The 23,834-nt window shown below is 41.6% G+C and overlaps 1 protein-coding gene and 1 long non-coding RNA gene across 4 annotated transcripts in view; one reads left to right on the forward strand and one right to left on the reverse strand.

Annotated features, from left to right (window-relative positions):
- Positions 1-3,693: 3,693 nt before the first annotated feature.
- The window catches only part of GRM5 (glutamate metabotropic receptor 5), a 655,231-nt gene continuing 635,090 nt past the window's right edge, over positions 3,694-23,834 (reverse strand). The window contains exon 10 of the mRNA XM_055581574.1: positions 3,694-6,423. Coding sequence (XP_055437549.1) covers positions 5,589-6,423 — 835 coding nt within the window. The 3' untranslated portion in view covers positions 3,694-5,588. The remainder of the gene's footprint in view (positions 6,424-23,834) is intronic.
- Positions 5,762-23,834, forward strand: part of LOC129652687 (uncharacterized) — an 87,539-nt gene continuing 69,466 nt past the window's right edge. For 2 of the 3 annotated variants that reach the window (XR_008714684.1, XR_008714683.1), the window contains exons 1-2: positions 6,574-8,178; positions 17,103-17,153. This is a non-coding gene — a long non-coding RNA (uncharacterized LOC129652687). Of the gene's footprint in view, positions 5,937-6,365; positions 6,437-6,573; positions 8,179-17,102; positions 17,154-23,834 lie in introns of those variants that run through there. The other variant, XR_008714682.1, reaches the window with a different exon arrangement.

Raw genomic sequence — 23,834 nt, forward strand, 5'->3', positions numbered from 1 at the left:
CTATTCTTGCCTGGAGAATCCCATGGACAGAAGAGCCTGACAGGCTAAGGTGCATAGAGTTACAATGAGCTGGACATGAATGAAGTGACTTAGCACGCACCTACCTATCTAGCTAGCTACCATAAAAAAGTAAATGTTTGAGAACTGTTAATTTTTACAAACTGATCATTTACATACTATACCCCAAAACTGGCTAGCATTCAGCATAGACTATAAACAGAAGAAAAACATTCTTTCTGTGGTGCTTAAGATCACTTTACTAAGTCATCCTATATGGACAGTTCCAACCTCCATAGGCTTTCCCCTGCAATGATATATGCCTTATGTTGGACAAGAATTTGTTACCACTCCACAAGTAATATTGGACGTAATATATCTAAGCTGACTGCTGGATATTAACTATATAAAAAATACTATGTTGCCATTGATAGCTATCACCTATTAAGTATTTACCACATACCAGGAATGCTGGAAATGAAATAAATCTCACAGGTTATTGTTACTCATGTCTGCATTTAAATAAAAATGAACTGAGTTTTATAGATGTCAAGATTATTCATCCAAGATCATATGGGACAGGGCAATAGAGAGTGACTTTTAATCCTATTTATCCTGTTTCTACTGCATCATCTGGTTTTACCTGACCTCCTGTGATTCTATGGAGTCTTACAAAACTCTTTTGATCTTTAGGAGATAATTTTCTGTATGTAGTCCAGGTATTCCATATTAACCTTAAGTTCACATAAACATATGCCCATTTGGATTACTTAGAAGAGACTGAATTAGACAATCTGACAAAAAAAGGTTTTCTTTTGTAAGTTCAGACATACTTTGTATCCACTTATATATGTTTAAGAATAAATGTGTATATACATATTAAATGTGTACAAATAATATAGGGGAGTATAAAGAAGATATATTTTAAAAATTTACATTGTTTTTCTTTTCCATACATCATTCATCTAGTCTACATTATGCTTTTAGGTTTTAGCTAATTTGTGTTCAGGGAGTGTAAATTTGCTTAAGAATCTATCAAAGCAAAAAGTGAGTTAATAAGTAATTTTTTCCAGAAAAATTATATAGATATGCCCATACATACACACATAAGCACACACATACAAAACTATAGAGATAGATTCAAAAGTAAAATATCTATGTTGATGTGTGTAAGTCTGTATACATACACAGACACATATATGTATATATACACACACAAATAATCTATATTATTTTTGTGATCTTCTATCAACACAGATAACTGTGGAATTACACCTATAATTTGTATTGGTATTTTCAGACACACACAAGACTTATTCCCTACATGCTTCCTTGTTTTAATATAAGTATTTATTTATGTCTTGAAAGGTATTTGCAGGTGCCTTTGGGGACAGCATGTCTGGTTGTTTTGTGCTTAGTTTACATTTATGTTTTAATCTATTGTCCACAGGCTGCTTTGTAAACCCCATAACTCGAACATACAGATTGTTCAGAATTTAAGGTGAATTAATAGTATGGCTCTTTGGGTCACAGAAAACACTATTAAGACAACAATCTAAACATTTAAGGGGAAGAATCTTAAAGTCATATCATAGTTTCTTTTTTAATATTTTTCAAAAAGTAACTGACTTCACAAATACCAGCTCTAACATGAGTTAGACAACTGAGAAACAGGCAAGTATATTTTAAAGTACTAAAATAAAACACATTTATACAAGTACAAAGCAAAACAATGCTGATAGAAATGTTAAACTTTATGAAAAAATCATTTGCAATTCACATCAAAATAATTTAACATTCTCTATCATTTTAATAGCACAAGCTGCAACAACAGAAAAAAATAAAAGAAAAACATACACGCACACCATCTTAAAACCAAATTAGTTAAAGTGCAGAAAAAATAAGTACAAGCACTTGTAGCCCACACAAATCTTTTAGGATTGGCACCATCTCTCTAAAACATCTATATTCTATATAGATTTCTAATTACAACACCACCAGCAGCTGCCATTGAATTCTAGAAATACACACAATATACATAGTATATTTGTTCACATTGGGAAGATCAGTGAAATTCAGCCAACTATTTCATACATGCCTCATTCTTCAACAGATAGTAGAGCATCTCTCAGGCTTCAGGCCCTCTTTAAAGTGAATTCCAACTTATCTTTCGGTTTTCACTGATCTGTATATTTTTCACAGTATAAAATTGTAAATGGTAACTATAGAGATTCTGACAGCTTGAGGGTTATTAATAAGCTGTGGCTAAATGTGAACTCAGGTAATAACCTTTGAAGTCTCCGAAACACATACATTTTGCTGGGAGACTAGCACAGGAAAAATTTTTTTTTCAAGAGTTTTATTCCTGGTTTGGAAGTCACAGAATTGCACAGAATTATACAATTCATTGACAGTCAGAAATAGTTCCTAGTCTTTCTGATCACATGCTGGTAACAGCAGAAACTTGGGAAAGACTGTTACTAACAAGGATTAGCACATTCAGGGGTCTGCTTTTTTCTCTTTGCTTCAGTCAAATCTCACATGTTCTCCTTTCCACACTCCCTTTCTGTTCCCCACCCCTAACCCAGAGAGGTGGTTCTGCTTCTTTGCGGCGCAGACACGGTCTTCTCAGGCGGTCCCCACCGCTTCCCACAATAGAGAATGGGTGGACTGCTCAGATAGTCCGTACAACTTGATCGAACCAGGTCTTCTCTTTTTAATCCTGGGACCAAACTGTCCTTTAGGGTCGCATTTCTGAAGCTCAGCATTTCACTGTACTTTCCCCTTCCTTTGAGTCATGCTGGTCCCACCTGAATTATCACTGGGCACCAGGAACAGATTGTTTTCTAGGAAATTCAATGAAAATAGGTACTCAAATGAATTGTGAAGTTCATATCCTAGCCCTAGAATGAATATTCAGTTCTCTTTTGTACTGTAGATTTAACTTGGAACCTGGTATTAGAATTGGCAAAGAGACAGAGTTAGTATCATTCCAAAATAAAAGATCCCAAGAATGCATTACCAATAATATTATATATTATACAATGTACTGAATGAAGTGGCAAAGGGTTATATAAATACACAGAAAAATACCTCTTGTTCTCCTCTAATTAGATAAATTATTTTTCTTATGTTGACTATTAATTCACATAGAATTATATGATGGCAATTTATTCACATTAAATTTTAATTTCTAATGAATTTTCTCATATGGTAGTATACTTTTAAAGGAAATATGTTACTAAAAAAATAGAAAAGGAATTTGATCATGGAGAAAGTTTTAAAAATGTTTTCCTGTTGGTCAACACAGTGAAACTTGCATTTGAGAATACAGTGGAAACCAACATAACGGTTCTTTGAAACAAATTTAAAAACTTAGATAGAGCATACTTAGGAAGGTTTCCACGCCTAAGAAATCAAGACAGGAACCCCCAGGTGAATGCCACCCCTTTGATGAGAATCCAGGGATATTGATATTTACTTCAAAATATTTACATTTGTTTTTCAAGTAGACGCAGACATTTGCTTTCAATGAAACCACAAAACTTAGCTAATTGACTGTTTCAAGAGTCTCATAATATTTGGGATCAAGGGGCTCCAATGATGCTATTTTCAAATTTGCATGGGAGGTTTGATTTTTTAAAAATTTCTATTTTAGTAAATTAATGTTAGCTTTTAATGTTTTATATTGGGAGATTTGATTTAATATAATTTAATATGAGAATAGTTATCAGGAAAGGTAAAACAGTGTATTATAACGTTTAAAAGTAGAGAATGATAAATTATGGTAATAGATACATTTTCATTTCTCAATTCCTTCTTTTAAGTAGATGTGAAATAAAAAATACCAAATAAGGATATTGAGCAAAAGGAAAAAGGTTTTTATTTATGTTTCTCTCTGCTAAAAATATACTTCTGCCTTACAGCAAATCTTTCTCATAAGGCTATCTTTAGTATAAGGCTGGGTCAACTGGACTTTAAATTTATAGGATACCTCCTCCTTTTATTACTATCCTTATTTAAAAATCAAAAACATTTGGCACCTGAGGATAGCTGTAATGGGAGGAAGAAAGAAATGACAGTGGATGCAGGTCTTGAGCTGAATTCTATCTATAGGAGCCTATCAAAGCACAGATATGTCTATTAGAACTTTAAATCTCTTTTCTGCAGTTTTTAAAAAGTGACAGTATGAAGTGCACAAAATTATATTCATAATTATTTTAAAAAGGAAAATATTAATAATTGCTTTGCCTCTTTTTGGAATGGCTAAGAAAGATTGTGTGGTTTGTATCTGTTAAGGTTCCTTTGTTTTAGTTTCTGTATTGCTTTGAAAAATCTACATGTGTCATAGTTCATAGCTGCCCTGTTTAAGCAGCCAAGAAAAGTTAAAATCACTGCTCACTGGCATAGCTAAATCTCTGCTAAGCCGACTTGACAGTTTAAAGTCTCCAGTGTATTAAGATCGTGTTAATTTTTTGAACAGTCCCTCCAATCACGACAGTGTCTTCATTGGGTCTACGGACCATTCTTCCAGTGGTGGGACTTGAAAAGAACAGAGGAGCTCTTTGTGCATCAGGTTCTCAAAAGAAATGAATGAAGAAGCCCAAATGCATATTTTAAATATTTTAGCTGGCAATGCATTCATAATGAGTGGCCACATTTCATGAAAGAGATAGCCAAGCTGGAGCTCAAGAATTATTATTATTAGAAAGAGAATTTCCAGCTACACAACGCACCCCAGTGAGGGAATTACAAAACAGTATTCCAGAAAATATTTTTTGCTACTCCAGTATTGATTGGCAACATGGTGAAATAGTCAAGAAATCTCCACTGGTTTTCTTGGTTAATGGAGGTGAACTGAAATAACTAGGTGGAATCCAGGATGCAGGCTTTTGGAAGAGGAGGTCACAACCAAATTGGAAAGTGTCTGATAAAAGCCCTACATACATCAGTGTGGCCCTCCTCACAAGGTTGCGTGTTACCCATGGGACACACTCATATCAACGCCTCAGCAAATACTGGGCCCAAGTCTGCTTTCCAAGGTCTTTAAAGGAAAGAAAAAGGGAAAAAAAAAAAAAAAAAGAGGAGGAGAAAGGTTGATGTTTTGGTCCCAGATTTTGAGTTTGTTAGAAAATGTACATTCATGTTTGGTGAATCAAAGAATCTTCTGGGAAAAGAATTAAAGTAAACAAACAAAAAAAATTTTTTTTTACAGTAGCTTATTAACTATGTCTTTTCAACCCTCCGTTTTGCTGTTTCACACTCCTTGTTTCCCGAGAGCAAAGCACTTGGGATGTAACTGGTTCAACAGACTCCTCGTGAGCCCTCAAAAGTAGAAGCGGTGTTTCTTAAAAGCCCATATTTTCTAAGGCCACTAGAAGAAAATCTGCCGAAAGATTTGTGGTTGGTGTCTTCGTCGGTGGATGGTAGATAGCACTCTTGATCTCTTGTTTCCACTGTAGGTGTACGCGATGTCTTCCACCTCGGGGTCTTAAGCAGGCGCCCAGGCCTGTCCTTGCTGTCTGTGGGGACACCGGAGGGTCTCGGCTCCTTGGGGCGGGGGGGGACCCCAGCGTGGTTTCCAAGGACATTCACAAGGACGAAGAGCTCTGGGTGTAATCTCTGATGATAAGCGTGTCGTACTTGGGAGACGACGGGATACACAGGGCCGACTCGGACACGGGCGAGTTGGGGGTGGTGCTCCCAGAGTCCACCGAGTCCCTGAAGGGGGACGGCGGTGTGAGCGCCACCAGCTCCTCCAGGTCCGCCTTGCCTGCCGCAGCCTCGGGCCCGGCCGCCGCCGCCGAGGGGGAAGGCTCCCTGGCTGCGCCCTCCGCCGGCGGGGCCGCGCCGCCCGGGCCCTCGGCGGCTGGCGGCGGCTGGATCTCCGCGAACGTGGTCATCACGGCGGCGGGCAGCTGCATCTCCGTGGGGATCAGGTAGGCTGAGCAGAGCGCGGCGCCCGCGCCGGGTGCCCCCGGGGAGGCCAGCATCATGGAGTTGAGCTCGCTGATGTTGGCCGTGAAGCGGGTCACCACGCTGCTGATCTGCTCCAGCAGCGAGCCCTGCGACGAGCTGCTGCGCGCCGCGGGCTCTGAGCGCAGCGAGCGCGCGTCCTCGTCGTCGGGGCGGCCGCCCGCTTGCCGGCTCAGCGTGCTGATGGGCGACGGCGCGCGCGGCACGGCGAGGCGCTCCTCGGCCTCGGCCGCAGCGGGGAGCGCCTTGGGGCCGGTGTCCGGGGGCTCGGGCCCGCCGCCGCCCGCGCCCCCCGCGCCGCGACCTTCCGTGCTCTTGGGGAAGGGCTTGATGACGGCCGTCTGGTTGGGGTTCTCCTTCTTGTTGATGTGCACCGACAACCTCTGCCACAGGTGCTGCCCGCGGCTGCTCTTCTCGTTCTGTGCCCAAGTGACCGACTTGCCGTTGGAGCTGCGGAAAGAAGGTAGACGAGAGGTGACTGCGCGCTCCTCCGTGGTGGTGGTGGGGAGGTGGGGCTGGGGGGCTGTGGGACTCGGACTGGGGACAGGAGGCATCCAAGGACACCAGGGGAAGAGATCTGGGAACGGGCTTTTTGCTGCCTTTGAGTTCAAGGCTGCTTTCTTGTCTCTGGCCTTCCGTTCGTTCATCATTACCGCGAAAGGATGTCGAAGGGGATACTAGGAAGGTTAAAGGGGTTGTTCATGGGAACCCTGGAGGACGAAATGGACCGAGGAGCCTGGCGGGCTGCAGACCACCGGCTTGGAAAACCCATCCAAGAGGACTTGGCGACTAAACAATAATGTCAGTTCCGCCTACCCGGGAGTGCGGCAGCTGGTTAAGTTGCAAACCTAGAAGCAAGGGCTTCCGGTATTGTGGTTGTATGTAGACGTGCCCAGTACACAGCACGGGTTTCCTAAAGTTGGGAGCCTCTGAAAGGAAACGGTAGAACTAGGAGCACCCCTCAACCTGATCATCAGAGGGGACCGTAGAGGTAGGAGTTGGGGGTCACCAGGAAGGAGATAGTGGTTCCAATTCAGTTTTTATTCTGCAGGCCAGTGGTTGGTGCATTTAACTAGGGTTTACTGTAAGAACTCCTGACTTGGAACACAATTTTACTTAGTCTGACTTACGGGGTGGAAAATACAAATTCAGTGAACACATACATTGATTTATAATTAGAACTTTTTTACCTCCTAGAAACTTTCCTCACACATTTATTTTTAGGCCTAAAAGTCGAATAACAATTCTGCCAGGGAGCATTGCAGTATTATTGCCCTTGGCACCTGGCACACTACATTCAAGTTAGGGTCCTGATGAGTAGTGCCTGATTGACATGGTTTCTTAGAGCCTTTCTCCGGCCTTTCTTTCCCAAGTAGTCCTTTCTGGTCTCCCCTCTGGGAACTGAAATCTCCTCTGGTGAAGAAAGCCTCTAATGAATTGATGCTTCAGCCTTACAGACAGATAGCCTGTACCCTCCTTCCCTCTAAAAAAATGAGACAACTGCTTCTCAGAACACAATCAAGAAGTTCACCTATGTTCAGAGGATGTGGCCTGACCTTCAGGGAGGTGATATGGAGAGATCCTGGTGTGATTTACCCCCAGGAAGGAATGTGAGAGCTCTGTAACTAGGGGGTCTGTTATGTCCAGACAGCTCTGTTCTAGGTGCTGTGGACCAAGAGAGAGCCCTGCTGCTGCTGCTGCTAAGTTGCTTCAGTCGTGTCCGACTCTGTGCGACCCCATAGACGGCAGCCCACCAGGCTCCCCCGTCCCTGGGATTCTCTAGGCAAGAACACTGGAGTGGGTTGCCATTTCCTTCTCCAATGCATGAAAGCGAAAGTAAATTGAAGTCTCTCAGTTGTGTCCGACTCAGTGACCCCATGGACTGCAGCCCACCAGGCTCCTCCGTCCATGGCATTTTCCAGGCAAGAGTGCTGGAGTGGGGTGCAATTGCCTTCTCCGAGAGAGGGCACTAGGCGGTGTCTAAACAAAGGCTTTAGCCACTCAATTTGATTATCTCAGCTGGTGGTTATTAAACTTAATAGCATATAGGACTCACCTGTGGTATTGTCATATACCCAGGTGGGACCCCAGAGATTCTGATTGTCTAGGTTGGGGTCTATGGATCCATGCATTTGACAAGCACTCTGCTTCCCTAAAGTGATTCTGCAGTCGGTGTTTCACAGACTAAGAAACTCTAACAAGAAGGTATCCTTTTTCTCTGGGTTCCTGTTGTTCCTTTGACCTCCTAGCTGGCAGACTGACCGGCCTTTGCCAGGCAAGGGACGGAATTGTGTTTGGAGCCCACCTGCCTTGGGACTGCCGACTGCAACTTTGAGCCTGTCTTGCTTGAGACGTCCAGTCCCTTGATAACAGACCACTGTTTTTACAGCCCCTATGACAAGCATGCTTCCTGCCTCTTTGCCACACTGCTTCCCATGTCTTCATCTGTCCTTTTCCACTGTGTGGTCTTCCTATTTTTGCTCTTTCCACTGAAATCTCAGTCCATTTAATCTACCCTGTATTTTGCCACTTGGTGTCCTTCAAAATTCTGGAATATGAGATATCCCCACCCCCACCCTGCCCAGTGGACATTATTTCCAGCTATTGAGGTTTTATGTATCCCCAGTAACAGAAGGGACCCTGCTAACCTGTAAACTTTCCAGAGAGTTTCAGGGTTTTTTTTTTTTTTTAACATTTTTGCATTAACTTGACCTGCCACCCTTTATGTTTTCAGCGCATCACTTTTCTTCTTCCCAAGTGTCCACTAACTTTTGGAACATGGCACAGGAGAAACGGGCCAAACGATGTATGGGATTTCATTGGGAACACGGTTGCCAGCAACCCCGTTTCTCTCCTGCAGGCAGGATAAGAAACAGACAAGTCTGGAGGGGCAGTTAGTCTTTCGGGTAGCTGAGGCCACTTTTGCTACAAAGCACAGGCTAGAAGCTAGAAGTGTAGCTGGATTCACTGTACCAAGCTTTACCCTAGGGAAGCTCTCGCCCTCAGCACACAGAGGTTTTAATAGAACATAACCCTAACAGTGACAATCATCAGAATCCCAGGTAGCCGGGCTCCAAGACAGGAGAGCGGGTTGAAAAACCCTTGGGTGAATGTGTGAGAAGGAAATGGTCCCAACGAGTGTCGGGGAAGAGCAAATTAGCCAAGATGGGATGGTCAGGTTCTCTCGCCTGGCCCTCTCACCACGTTTTGTAAATAATGGTTATGTAACAGCTGAGCTCACTTAGGGCGCTATGCATGTGCCTCCTGAGGCACTGGCTTGCCCACAGGCTGCTTTCCTTGTGTAGGAATATAGAAAGTGAAAGTGAAGTCGTGTCTGACTCTTTGTGACCCCATGGACTGTAGCCCACCAGGCTCCTCCGTCCATGGGATTTTCCAGGCAAGAATTCTGGAGTGGGTTGCCATTTCCTCCTCCAGGGGATCTTCCTGACCCAGGGATGGAATCCAGGTATCCCGCATTATAGGCAGATGCTTTACTGTCTGAGCCACCAGGGAAGCCCCAAGGTATATATAAGCTCCACCTTAAAAAGCCCTTGGGGTGGTGTTAGGGCTGTGCTATGGCTACGTTAGGCTGATGAGGCTGCGGAAGGGCTGTGTCCACTGGGTCAACCAGGAGAGGATACAGCATGGCTGCCGCTGCTAGAGCCGCGGTGCCGGCCCCCAGAGAATAAACGTATCTGCAGTTCCTAGGGTTCCTCGCGTTTTCTTCCAGCCTCATAGCTCACGCCTTGCTCACCACAGGTTCAGTGAACAGTGCAAACAGTGTGATCAGCAAGACGGTTGGCATGGCCGGCAGGATCGGCCAGACACCAGGCCGCCCGCACAGGGGCCTGCCGCCTTTCGTGGCCGTGTCTTTGCTCACAGAGTGACGGAGCTTGTGGTCACACAGGAGAGAGCACACCAGGCAATCTAAATAACAGGGGAAATGGACACAGAAGACGCCGGCGACACGGAGTCCCTAACTGAACACTTCATTGCCTTTCTTGGGTCATGGGGTATTTTTTTTTTTTTTTTTTCTCCAAAGCACATGGGAATTAAGAGAAAACTGACCTTACGACATTAGTCAGTATACTAGTAGAATGTGGTCCCATGAAGATAGGGACCTATTCTGTCTTGTTCATTGGCACACAGCAAGATCTTAATAAGGGTTTGATGGAAGATTAGGATTTTTAAGCCAACAGGGCCATTGTGTGGTGTCCTGGAAAGTACAGTGGACAAAGGATTCTAAAATCAGGGTTCTAATTCTGGATCTGTCATTCTGGATGTTTACAAAATAATAATATCCTTAAGTCTCAGTAAAAAAGCAGGTGGTATAGACTTCATTTGGTGAAGACTGTTCTAAGGATTAAAGGAAACAACGAAAGTAAGAAGGTATCTAAGGAGTTATTTTTTGCATTCTATGTGAATGCTGTTTCAGGAAACAAAAATATTATCTACAGTTGGCCCTCTGTATCTGCTGTTTCATGTCCGTGGCTACAACCCAAAGCAGTCAGGTCTGCTGTTGGTTGAATCTGTGGATGCAAAACCTGAGGATACGGAGTGCCAACTGTATTCATTTCACTGTGCCGTTTATGCCAGGAGTTTGAGCAGCTGGGGCTTTGGTCTCCATTGGGACTCCTAGAATCAATGACCGGGAATACGCAGGGCCCACTATTCTCTGTGCTGTCTTGAGCTCTGCTTGAGGAAGAGAGAAGTCAGTGCAAAGTCAGTGTTTATGGTAATGCTGTAACAGATTTCTGGTTGTTCCTCCTTAACCTGACCGACTGTACCCAGCTGTGGAGTTACATAGGGTTTTATCTGCAGCATGCCTTTTCTCACCCTAGCTGGAGAAGGCAATGGCACCCCACTCCAGTACTTTTGCCTGGAAAATCCCGTGGATGGAGGAGCCTGGTAGGCTGCAGTGCATGGGGTCGCTAAGAGTCGGACACGACTGAGCGACTTCACTTTCACTTTTCAGTTTCATGCATTGGAGAAGGAAATGGCAACCCACTCCAGTGTTCTTGCCTGGAGAATCCCAGGGACAAGGGAGCCTTGTGGGCTGCCGTGTATGGGGTCGCACAGAGTTGGACACGACTGAAGTGACTTAGCAGCAGCAGCTGTCTCCTCGGGTGATCACCTCTACTCCAATAGAGTAAACATTCTACTTTCAAAGTTTACTTCTTCCTGCTCTTTCCTGTGCACTCCCTCCTCTGCCTTTTTCTTCCTTTTTGCCTAAATAGTTCCTTTTTTTTTTTTTTTTTTTTGGACTTTACCTTAATTGCTTTTTCTTGAAGGAAGTTTTCCTGATGCCATCCCTGACCGGGTTAGATTCCTAGATTCCCTGCCTTAGGCACTGAGTAACTCTGTGGTATGTCCATCTCATCTGAGGGATGGGTGGAGTGTTTTGAAGACAGAGACAGAGGGTTCTTTGTTTCCTGTTATATGCATAATACCCAGTGTGTTGTTGTTGTTCAGTCGCTAAGTTGTTTCAACTCTTTGCAACCCCATGGACTGTAGCCCACCAGACTCCTCTGTCCATGAAATTCTCCAAGCAAGAATACTACAGTGGGTTACCATTTCCTTCTCCAGTGGATCTTCCTGACTCAGGGATTAAACCCATGTCTCCAACTTAGCAGGCAGATTCTTTACCATGGAGCCACTGGGGACACTCCATTGCCTGCTCAGTAATATTTTTTGGCTCATAACTGAGTGGATAAATCCTTTCTATTCTTAAAAAGTCATACATTCATAATTATTTTTGTTAGAATTAAGTTTTAAAAATTTAGTATTAATGAAATTTTATTTCTTTTGTCATATGGATTCATCTTTTTATATAAATCAGTGTAATTAGTACTCAGTGTATACAGAGAAAAGATTATTTCATAAATGAAGTAAAAAACACAGATCTGGATATCTGTCATAAAATACACAAAGGAAGTGTTGATTTCTTTTTTGTCGTTCTTGTATCTGTTTGAGAGAAACTTCTCAGTGATGAAAGCTTATTGAGGCAGTATGAGTAGGGGACCCAAGATGTGGCTACAAGAGCTGGCCTGGTTGATGTTGGGCAAATCACTTAATACCTTAGAGCCTCTTTGCTTAGTGGTAAAAAATAGAAGAACCACTCTTTCTCATCTCATGTGATTTCTGGGAGGAACCAAAAGGGTAACTATATATTAGGGTACTTTATGAAGCAGAGCACCTCTGCAAGGGGTTAGCACCATCAAACCTTCCACTCAATGGAAGTAAAATGTTGCTTATTATTAACAGTATTTAGGCTGATATATTTTATATATATGTATATATATTATTGCAGTTCATGGGGTCACAGAGAGTTGGACATGACTTGGAGACTGAACAACAACTATATATATATATATATATATATATATATATATAGTTATATATAGATATACACACACACACACACACACATATATATATATATACATATAAAGTATCAGGATTATATGTTTGTCCTAGTGCGCGAGGTAAGAGAAAGGACTGAGCTTTTCCTTACTTGTCTATAGCACTTCACTTTCTCAGGTAATATTTTGGGCATTAACAAAGGAGGAAGAGGAAAGAGGATTGGAGAGAGAGACAGAACCAGTGTTTTGCTTGAGAAGAACACACTGGCCAAAAAAAAAGAAGAGAAAGCAAGGACCTTGCTCTTTGCAGGCCCCAGTTAGCCCTATTGCCATATGTAATACTGTCTAGTCTGTAGTCTAATGTTCTCTTTTTTATGATGATTTGGTCTTTATCTCTGGAAAAACAAAAACAGCAAAATTCAACATTTCAATAATGTTATTGCTGCTGCTGCTGCTAAGTCACTTCAGTTGTGTCCGACTGTGTGCAACCCCATAGACAGCAGCCCACAGGCTCCTCCATCCCTGGGATTCTCCAGGCAAGAACACTGGAGTGGGTTGCCATTGCCATCTCCAATGCATGAAAGTGAAAAGTGAAAGTGAAGTCATTCAGTCATGTCCGACTCTTTGTGACCCCATGGACTGCAGCCTTCCAGGCTCCTCCGTCCATGGGATTTTCCAGGCAAGAGTACTGGAGTGGGGTGCCATCACCTTCTACAATATTAGAGGGTTGGATTTTTTGTTTGCTTTCTTTTTGTTAACATTCTGGGCCTGCCAAAATGACCCTTTCTACTTTTATTCTCAAAGTTTGTTCTCCCAACTTCTTCCCTTCCATGTGGGACCCTTGAATAATTTATTCATTTCAGGCAGGCTCTGAATGTCAGCTCAATGACCTCTCCTGATTCCTCGATTCATCTGCCAAAACCTGCAGGAATTAGAGCACACTGCAATGGTACGCCATCATTAGGAAGCAAAAGTGAATAAAGAGAGAGTTTGACTGTCAATAAGGTCCATGGAATTTAGAATTTTTGTGTTCATTTTAAATGGCTGTTGAATAGTCTGATTTTTTTTTCCCTTCAGAACTCATTTAGTTTTATTAATGGCATGTAAGCAATTAAAATTCTCAGACTATTTTATGAAATTTAAAAAACTAGGCCTTTATCTTCTCTTTTGTTCTACAGTTTATTAACACTTTCCTAAGTTGCACAGTTGTAGGGCATAAGAAAAATTAAATATTGACTATATCCCCTGAAAATCCAAAAATTCTTGTTATGAAAAAACTATCATTACTAACCTCTTTTGTTTGTGATTTTGAATTCAGGGGTAGCCAAGAGAGAGGTATAGTAAGGTTATACTTACTATATATAAAAAAGAACTTCCTAATATAAAAACATATTTAAAAAATACAAAAACCTTATAACATCATTAGCAAACATGTCTTTAGAGTTACATTAGACAACAGATCAATAAAATAATTTCATTAATTAATATTATAAGCAGAAAATTTGCAATTGCAGTTCCATTTTCTGAGCATTTTCTTAAACTTTTAAAAATCAGTATTTTGCTTTCAATAGTTTTGAATTACAAAGTATGGAAATACAGTTTTTTTAAAATACTGAGGAATCTGATATTGTTTATATTCAGACACTCTAAATTAGATGGAAAAATTTCTTTCTGAGCTTTGCCTAAAACCTGACATCTTGATTTTGACAGTTACACTGAGAAACGCACCATAATATATAAGAAAATGGCAGAATCATCTATATAAATTTTCCCAGTTACGGCGTAAATGGATGTAAATAGCTGGCTTGCTGTCAAGAACAATTTAAATGGCCAGGATGATGTATGCATTAGAGATGCATGTATAGAGAAAAACACTTGAGTAAATTGAAATGGAGTCAAGGACTAAATTACCTGATAGAGACATAATAATCAAAGCAACAACATCTATTTTCATAGTGCTTTATAAAGCACTTTTAGAAACACTGACTGTCAGAAGTTGATAGGATCAAAGTCTTTATCCTCCTTCCAAAAATAAGAAAATCAAGGCTCAGTGAGATTAGGTGATTTACCCAAGGTTACACAGAAAGTGGCAAAATGTGTACTAATATGTCATGATTTTTCAATTCCATTTTCCATGACCATACATTGCCAGATTTGCTTTCTGAAGTGAACTTTCTTTATTCCATGAAAGAGCGGCCTCAGATGTTATCTGGTGATATGTGTTTTTAAGGAGATAAATTATTGATTTATATTCTCTTTTATTTACCCCTTATCTCTTTACATTTCACATATTTGCAATTTCAAGAAAACACCCTGCATATCTCTTTGGTTGCTGACTCAAATAGCACAGGTTGATTGAGCACCTGTATTGGTCAAGGATAAGGATGAAGGAATTTGAAGCTTGCGATCATACAAGTTAATATTATCAGCCTTTTTTTTCACGCTGTGATTCAACAAAAGACAGTTGTCCTCTGTATGCATTCAGTTCAGTTCAGTTGCTCAGTCGTGTCCGACTCTGCGACCCCGTGAATCGCAGCACACCAGGCCTCCCTGTCTGTCACCAGCTCCCAGAGTTTACTCAAACTCGTATCCATCCAGTAGGTGATGCCATCCAGCCATCTCATCCTCCGTCGTCCCCTTCTCCTCCTGCCCCCAATCCCTCCCAGCATCAGAGTCTTTTCCAATGAGTCAACTCTCCGCATGAGGTGGCCAAAGTATTGGAGTTTCAGCTTTAGCATCAGTCCTTCCAAAGAACACCCAGGACTGATCTCCTTTAGGATGGACTGGTTGGATCTCCTTGCAGTCCAAGGGACTCTCAAGAATCTTCTCCAACACCACAGTTCAAAAGAATCAATTCTTCGGTGCTCAGCTTTCTTTATAGTCCAACTCTCACATCCATACATGATCACTGGAAAAACCATAGCCTTGACTAGACGGACCTTTGTTGGCAAAGTAATATCTCTGCTTTTCAATATGCTATCTAGGTTGGTCATAACTTTCCTTCCAAGGAGTAAGCGTCTTTTAATTTCATGGCTGCAACCAACATCTGCAGTGATTTTGGAGCCCCCAAAAATAAGGTCTGACACTGTTTCCACTGTTTCTCCATCTATTTGAAGTGATGGGACCAGATGCCATGATCTTAGTTTTCTGAATGTTGAGCTTTAAGCCAACTTTTTCACTCTCCTCTTTCCCTTTCATCAACAGGCTTTTTAGTTCCTCTTCATTTTCTGTCATAAGGGTGGTGTCATCTGCATATCTGAGGTTATTGATATTTCTTCCAGCAATCTTGATTCCAGCTTGTGGTTCTTCCAGCCCAGCGTTTGTCATGATGTACTCTGCATATAAGTTAAATAAACAGGGTGACAATATACAGCCTTGACGAACTCCTTTTCCTATTTGGAACCAGTCTGTTGTTGTTCCATGTCCTGTTCTAACTGTTGCTTCCTGACCTGCATATAGGTTTCCCAAGAGGCAGGTCAGGTGGTCTGGTATTCCTATCTCTTTCAGAATTTTCCACATTTTATTGTGATCCACACAGTCAAAGGCTTTGGCATAGTCACTAAAGCAGAAATAGATGCTTTTCTGAAACTCTCTTGCTTTTTCCATGATCCAGTGGATGTTGGCAATTTGATCTCTGGATCCTCTGCCTTTTCTAAAACCAGCTTGAACATCTGAAAGTTCACGGTTCACGTATTCCTGAAGCCTGGCTTGGAGAATTTTGAGCATTACTTTACTAGCATGTGGGCTGAGTGCAATTGTGTGGTAGTTTGAGCATTCTTTGGCATTGCCTTTCTTTGGGATTGGAATGAAAACTGACCTTTTCCAGTCCTGTGGCCACTGCTGAGTTTTCCAAATTTGCTGGCATATTGAGTTCAGCACTTTTACAGCATCATCTTTCAGGATTTGAAATAGCTCAACTGGAATTCCATCACCTCCACTAGCTTTGTTCATAGTGATGCTTTCTAAGGCCCACTTGACTTCACATTCCAGGATGTCTGGCTTTAGGTGAGTGACCACACCATTGTGATTATCTTGGTCATGAAGATCTTTTTTGTACAGTTCTTCTGTGTATTCTTGCCACCTCTTCTTAATATCTTCTGCTTCTATTAGGTCCATACCATTTTTGTCCTTTATAGAGCCCATCTTTGCATGAAATGTTCCCTTGGTATCTCTAATTTTCTTGAAGAGATCTCTAGTCTTTCCCATCCTGTTGTTTTCCTCTATTTCTTTGCATTGATCGCTGAGGAATGCTTTCTTATCTCTCCTTGCTATTCTTTGGAACTCTGCATTCAGATGCTTATATCTGTATGCATACATACATGTTAAGTCACTTCAGTCATGTCGGACTCTGTGACCCTATGGCCTGTAGCCCACCAGGCTCCTCTGTCCACGGGATTCTCTAGGCAAGAATACTGGAGTGGGTAGCCATGCCCTCCTCCAGGTGTCGTCTCTATAGTACACTTAATTTCTCTCTGACTTATTTTGAAATACTAGTAAATGAGAGGAGTGTAATGTCAGGGACAATCTTAAATCTGCACTGTTTTGAAAATTTTGGTATTTCAAATACTAATATTGGTAATAAGATCTTTGTGACACATTTGCCAATGATTTTGATTCACCTGAGCTTTTTATATTGTGGTTGAGAGTTCTTGATATGAGACTTCCCTCAAAGAGGGTATAACTGAATTCAACAGAGAGCACACTTGTGGAAGAAGGCTAGCACTGTGAGTTACAGGATTCTGATAGACGTTGTTTTTCTTTTCCTAGGACCTTGAAATGAGGAAGCAGATGGACAGAAGGAAGGATGCTAAGCATGAGGTGAGTGAGGGATGGTGGAGTGTGGGGACAAGTGGTCAGTTTACTGAGCTATTAGAGGGTACAAATCACAAGGGGTTCAAAACCTCACAGGAGGAAGAAGCCATTTTCCATGGGAGGGGATTGGCCAGGGAATGCTGCCTGCATACATGAGGCAGACTGCATCTAGGTGTTGAATACTTAGTAGCTTATGGCAAGATCCAAAGAGAGAATGCCAGGCAGTGCTCTTCAGGAAGGTTCGCAGTGACGGAAGTCCAGGAGTCCACAAAGACCTTTCCAGGAGGTAGCCAGTAGTCCAGTTTGACTGTGTGGGGATAGAGTTAAGAAGTTAAGGAATCAGAAGGTAGTGTTTAGACTTTTTTGTCTGCTGTAAAAAGTCTTCTTGGCCATCCCAGACCTACAAGAATCTTCTTTCTTCTACTTTCTTTTTCTCTTTTAATAACTCAGTAGGAATCCGCCTTGGGCTTATTGTTAATAGCATCTGGGGTAGATGGGTGGTCTGATATATTAGACCAGAGAGGTGCTGTCACTGTGTGTGTGTGCTCAGTCTCTTCAGCTGTGTCCAATCTCTGAGAAAATGGTATGTTGGGAAAGGAGGAAAGTAGAAAAGGCCTTAGCTTCTTTGAGCACTAGTTACAATGCTGGGTTTTTATGCTGCTGCTGCTGCTGCTGCTGTTTTGTCAACAACTCATGTCTGGCTCTCTGTGACCCCATGAACTGTAGCCCACCAGGCTCCTCTGTCCATGGGATTCTCCAGGCAAGAATACTGGAGTGGGTTGCTATTTCCTCCTTCAGGGGATCTTCCTGACCCAGGGGTCGAATCTGACTCTCCTGCATTGGCAGGTGGATTCTTGACCAGTGAGCCACCTGGGAAGCCCCTCATTATTAGATGCCCTTGTAATCTATAGGACTGATCAATCAGTAAATGATTATATAAAGAAATACACATGACTTTTCTGTGTTAAACTTCAAGTGTAAGAATTCCCTTCTGTTTGTTAATATTTTATGCATTCGATCTTCTTTCTTGAGCTCAGCTAAAACAGTTGAACCCAGGAAGCATGCATGCCGTAATCTTCTTTAACCTTCACCACAGCTTCATCCTTTGACCGTACACCTCATCTGGTCCCTAGTCCTGGTCCTACTTCAGGAAAGTATTCAAGCCTATTTAGTATTTAACTTAGTCCTTTAGGCAATGAGAAGAAAATTGACATAATAGTGGTGCCCAGGGTAGATTTAAGAGCTTGTTTTAAGAGGGCAGGATACAGTTTGAAGATGCTAACAGGTGCGGCCAAAATGAGGATAGAAAGGAACATATGGATGTGAAAACTATTGTGAAAAAAAAAAGACATTTGTCCTTATGCATTGAGTTTTTCTTGTTGGTATTAGAGGAATTCAGAGAAAAGGTTGCTCACGGGGGAAGAAGCTCAAAGAAGGATTTGCAAATAAAGTGGAGCTTACCGAGGCCTGAAAGCCTAGGGAATGTTGAAATAACATGGATAAACAAAATCCAGTTAATATGCATCATGCATATATGGCGAAGAAAATAATTCCATGTGTTTAATCCTAAGCAGACCTTCCAAGAACCCCAAGGTGGACTTTTGCCTCTCTTTTAAAGTAGCTGGAACAAGAGCAGTGGCTGCATGCTTCTAACACGGTTCTCTCGGAGGACATCTCTTAGTAAGCATTTAGTCCCTAATAAAACCCTGGTGGGAGGAGAAGCTTTCAGCCCTATTTTAACTGTCTTTGGTCAAATAGCAGCAGGAGGCCTTTTCAGTACATCCCAGGTCCACTCAGGTGGGTTATTAAAGTGCCTGATGGTCTAGTACTGATGCTGCTTTAAAAATATATAAATATTTTAAATTACTTTTTATTGTATAAATAGTTGATTTGTAATATTTTATGAGTTTCAGGTGAATACCAAAGTGATTCAAAATTTTTATAGATTATATTTCATTTAAAGTCACTACAAAATGATGGCTATCTTTTCCTGTACAATATAGCCTTATAGCTTATTTATTTTCCTTCTCCCCCCAGCTTATTTATTTTATACACAGTATAGAATTGTTGTGACTAAACCGCAAGGTTTTATAAAGAGGAAGTATCCAATGAAGGACAGGCAGGAGTGTGTGCCAAGCAGAGGCAGTTTGTTGAATGATCACAGAGTTTTCTTTCTCAAGTTAAGTTGTTTCTTTCGATCCGTAATTCAGTAACGTGGACTCTAAACTCCTCTTCATACTGAGATATGGGTTCTAGGCTTAGCTGAGGTGCTTTGGCTAAGATGAGAAGTTTTTTCCAAAATAGGAAATGATTTTTTTCCCCTGAGCAATCACTGTAATGCCCAGATTGCAACTGAGGAGAGAACAAAAGGAGACGCAGCTGTTTTGTGCCTCTGCTGCCCAGAGCAGTCGGGAAGACTTTGTGGAAGAATCCAGCTTGATGTAAGCCTTGAATAAAACATGGGATTGGGATTGGTGGCAAAGGAGAGTCCTGGAATGCTAATAGCTCCCATTTGAATGGAATTTTCTACTTCACAAGGTGTTTTTCCCTATATTGTTATATTTGACCTTCTCAACAGCAGTTTGACATGCTCTTAGCAATATAGCATTTTTCATGATAGGTCTGTTCCTGCACTAAATGTGGAACCCTCCTGGGCAGCAACTGCACGCATCTCCTGTGCTTAGTATGGTACCTGGTACAGAGTAGGGGGCTGGGAGTTACTCAATCATGTCTGACTCTTTACGACCCCATGGACTGTAACCTACCAGGCTCCTTCTTCCGTAGGATTCTCAAGGCAAGAATACTGGAGCAGGTTGCCATTTCCTTCTCCCTTTCACTTCAAGAAGATGAAGTCAATTCTTTCACCTTGAATGCTTGGTATAGACAGGTATTACTAACTTGTGTTATAGATGCAAAAACTGAGGTTTATGGAACTTAACTAAATTGTCTAACTCAAAAGGCAGAACAGGGCCTCAAATATGACGCTAAATGACGGTCACAGCCACCACGCAATATTGTCTCTGCGAAGGGCCAAGATGCACGCTGAACTGAGGGCCTGACAAGACATACCTTTGTGGAACAGCAAGGGCAACGGCAGCGCCAAAGTCTGTGTCCGTACGATGACCTGCTGATAAATTCCAAACCTCTGTATCGACATTCACCTGAACACGGCAGAGATGGCTCCTGAGGGATTGTAGGATAAGAGAACGTCCCTGGAATTTTACAGCAGTTGCTGAAGACTAATTTCTTCTTCTTCTTCTTTTTTTGGCCACTCATTGTGGCATGTAAGATCTTAATTCCCTGACTAGGGATCAAACCCATGCCGCCTGCAGTGGAAGCATGGAGCCCTAACTACTGCACTGCCAGGGAAGTCCTCCAAATGGTTTCCATTTAGACAAAAGATTCCTTTTGACCTTAGTTAAAGCACTTCAACTAAAGCATGTAGGTTAAATCTGATGTATGAAGAGTACTTGAAGTTCATGGCTTGAATCCCACTTAAACGTCTACCACTGACCTGCTTATTGTTAACATCTATAAAAGAACTCCTCATTTAAGAAAGCAATTTTTTGGATTATTTTTCCTTATTGCATAAAATGGACACATGCCATAGATGGGAGGCACTCAGTTCCGGTTCCATTCCCCTTGGGATGCTTCACACGCTTCATGATATATCTTTGCAAACTTTCCTTCCTCTCTCCCTTCCTTCCTTCCTTGTATTATCATAAGGACACTTAAAATGAGGCCTACCCTTTTAAATTTTTTAGTGGACAACATAGTATTATCACATCATACCTGTTAGGATAACTATCAAACAACAACAACAACAACAACAACAAAACTTTTACAAAGGATAGATAATAAATGTTGGTAAGGGTGTGGAGAAATTGGAATCCTTGCACAGTGTTGGTGGGAATGCAAAACATCTGTGGAAAACAGTATGGACGTTCCTTAAAGAATTGAAAACACACTGCCACCTGATCCAGCAATCCTACTTCTGGGTTCAGCTCAGTTCAGTCGTTCAGTCATGTCCGACTCTTTGCGACCCCGTGAACCACAGCATGCCAGGCCTCCCTGTTCATCACCAACTCCCAGAGTTCACCCAATCTCACATCCATCGAGTCAGTGATGCCATCCAGCCATCTCATCCTCTGTCATCCCCTTCTCCTCCTGCCCCCAATCCCTCCCAGCATCAGGGTCTTTTCCAATGAGTCAACTCTTCGCATGAGGTGGCCAAAGTATTGGAGTTTCAGCTTCAGCATCAGTCCTTCCAATGAACACCCAGGACTGATCTCCTTCAGAATGGACTGGTTGGATCTCCTTGCAGACCAAGGGACTCTCAAGAGTCTTCTCCAACACCTCAGTTCAAAAGCATCAATTCTTTGGCACTCAGCTTTCTTCACAGTCCAACTCTCACATCCATACATGACCACTGGAAAAACCATAGCCTTGACTAGATGGACCTTTGTTGGCAAAGTAATATCTCTGCTTTTCAATATGCTATCTAGGTTGGTCATAATTTTCCTTCCAAAGAGTAAGCGTCTTTTAATTTCATGGCTGCAATCACCATCTGCAGTGATTTTGGAGCCCCAAAATAAAGTCTGACACTGTTTCCATTGTTTCCCCATCTATTTCCCATGAAGTGATGGGACCAGATGCCATGATCTTAGTTTTCTGAATGTTGAGCTCTAAGCCAACTTTTTCATTCTCCTCTTTCACTTTCATCAAGAGGCTTTTTAGTTCCTCTTCACTTTCTGCCATAAGGGTGGTATCATCTGCATATTTGAGGTTACTGATATTTCTCCCGGCAATCTTATATTTAAAAAAAAAATTGGAATTAGGATCTCAAAGAGGCATTAGTACCTCCACGTTCACAGTAGCCTAACAACCTAAATGTCCATTGATGGATAAATGGATAAAGAGAATGTGTCCTTTCTGAAGAGTCGCTTTTCCAAAGAAGACATACAAATAGCCAACAGGTATGTGAAAAGGTGCTTATCATTATTAATAATCAGGGAAATGCAAATCCAAACCACAATCACGTCATGCCTGTTAGAATGGCTGCTATCAAAAAAGAGAAGAAATGACAAGTCTTGACAAGGATAGGGAGAAGAGGGAACCCTTGTACACTTTGGTGGGAATATGAATGGATGCAGCCACCGTGGAAAACAGTTTGGAGATTCCTCAAAAAATTTAAAAAATCACACTACCATGTGAATCCAGTGATTCCACTACTAGATATTAATCCCAAAGAAATGAAATCAATATCTTGAAAAGATATCTGTACCCCCGTGTTCACTGCAGCAGTATTTACAATGGCCAAAATATGGAAGCCATGTAAGAGTCCATCGGCTTCCCAGGTGGTGCTAGTGGTAAAGAACCCACCTGCAAAAGCAGGAGGTGCAGGAGATGTGAGTTCAATCCCTGGGTTGGGAAGATGCCCTGGAGGAGGAAATGGCAACCACTTCAGTATTCTTGCCTGGAGAATCCCAAAGACAGAGGAGCAGAGTCAAACACAGCTGAAGTGACTTAGCACTAGCATTGAGAGTCCATTGGTGGACAAATGGATAAAGGAAATGTGGTTAAAAAATATTACTCAGCTAATTCTATTTAGAAATAGAAGGAAATCCTGCCATTTGTGACAACATGGATGAAACTTGAGGGCATTATATTAAGTGAAATAAGCTAGAGAAAGACAAATACTGTTATGATCTCATATGTCCCATGGAAAGGAAAAATATCTTGTTCTTGTGAGAACTTGTATAACATTTGTGAAGGGACTACCAGTGTCTGGTGCATAGTAATTACAATAATGGCAGCAACTGTTATTAGTTTTATTTGTTTTAGAACTTCTCTGAATATGTTAGAATGTTAATTTGAAGTTGATATTGGGGAGGAATGAAGACAAGACTATTTCACCCATCCTCATCTACTGCTCAGCAACCAGCTGGCCTCTGCTATGCTGCAAAGCTGGACTCTTTCTCTTCTATGGACTCTGAAGTTTTTCTTTATGGCCTGTTTTGATATAGTCTGTTTTGTCTGGTATGAGTATTGGGACCCTTGCTTTTTTGTCATTCCCGTTTGCATGAAATATTTTTTCTAACCCCTCACTTTCAATCTGTTTGTGTGCTTTGCCACAAAGTGGGTCTCTTGTAGGCCACATATTGTAGGCTTTTCTTTTTTAAACAATCTGCCACTCTATGTCTTTTGATTGGATCATTTTATGGACTTTGAATTTTGTGTAACTGTGTGTCTAGCCATTTCTGAACATTTATTATTATTTAGTTTCTATTACTCTTAATTCTGTTTGCACTGGCATAGGTTACTGTATATGATATTAAATGAGAAGTTAATTTGATAAATAATTATTCTATGGGGGAAGAGTTCCACATTGCTTTGCAGTGATCTGTTTTTCTGACTCTGTTCCTCAATGGACAGTGGGTTTTCAGAGGCATTAGTCTTGGTCATCCATTCACCTTGGGTCTTGTCAGTGCTTGGCTCATAGTAGATGCTTAATAATGAGCATTACATGGAGGAAGAAGTAATTGAATGAATGAAAGGCAAAAGAATCCTAGTACAGATATCATGTTTTGGGGTTACTTTCAAATCTGAGTTCCTTATTCATTTAATAATGACTCTTATGACATCACTGTTACTGAGTTCTCCAAGGAATTATTAAATATTTATACC

The sequence above is a fragment of the Bubalus kerabau genome, chromosome 5, assembly GCF_029407905.1.
Source record: "Bubalus kerabau isolate K-KA32 ecotype Philippines breed swamp buffalo chromosome 5, PCC_UOA_SB_1v2, whole genome shotgun sequence".
In the NCBI taxonomy this organism is placed as follows: domain Eukaryota; kingdom Metazoa; phylum Chordata; class Mammalia; order Artiodactyla; family Bovidae; genus Bubalus; species Bubalus kerabau.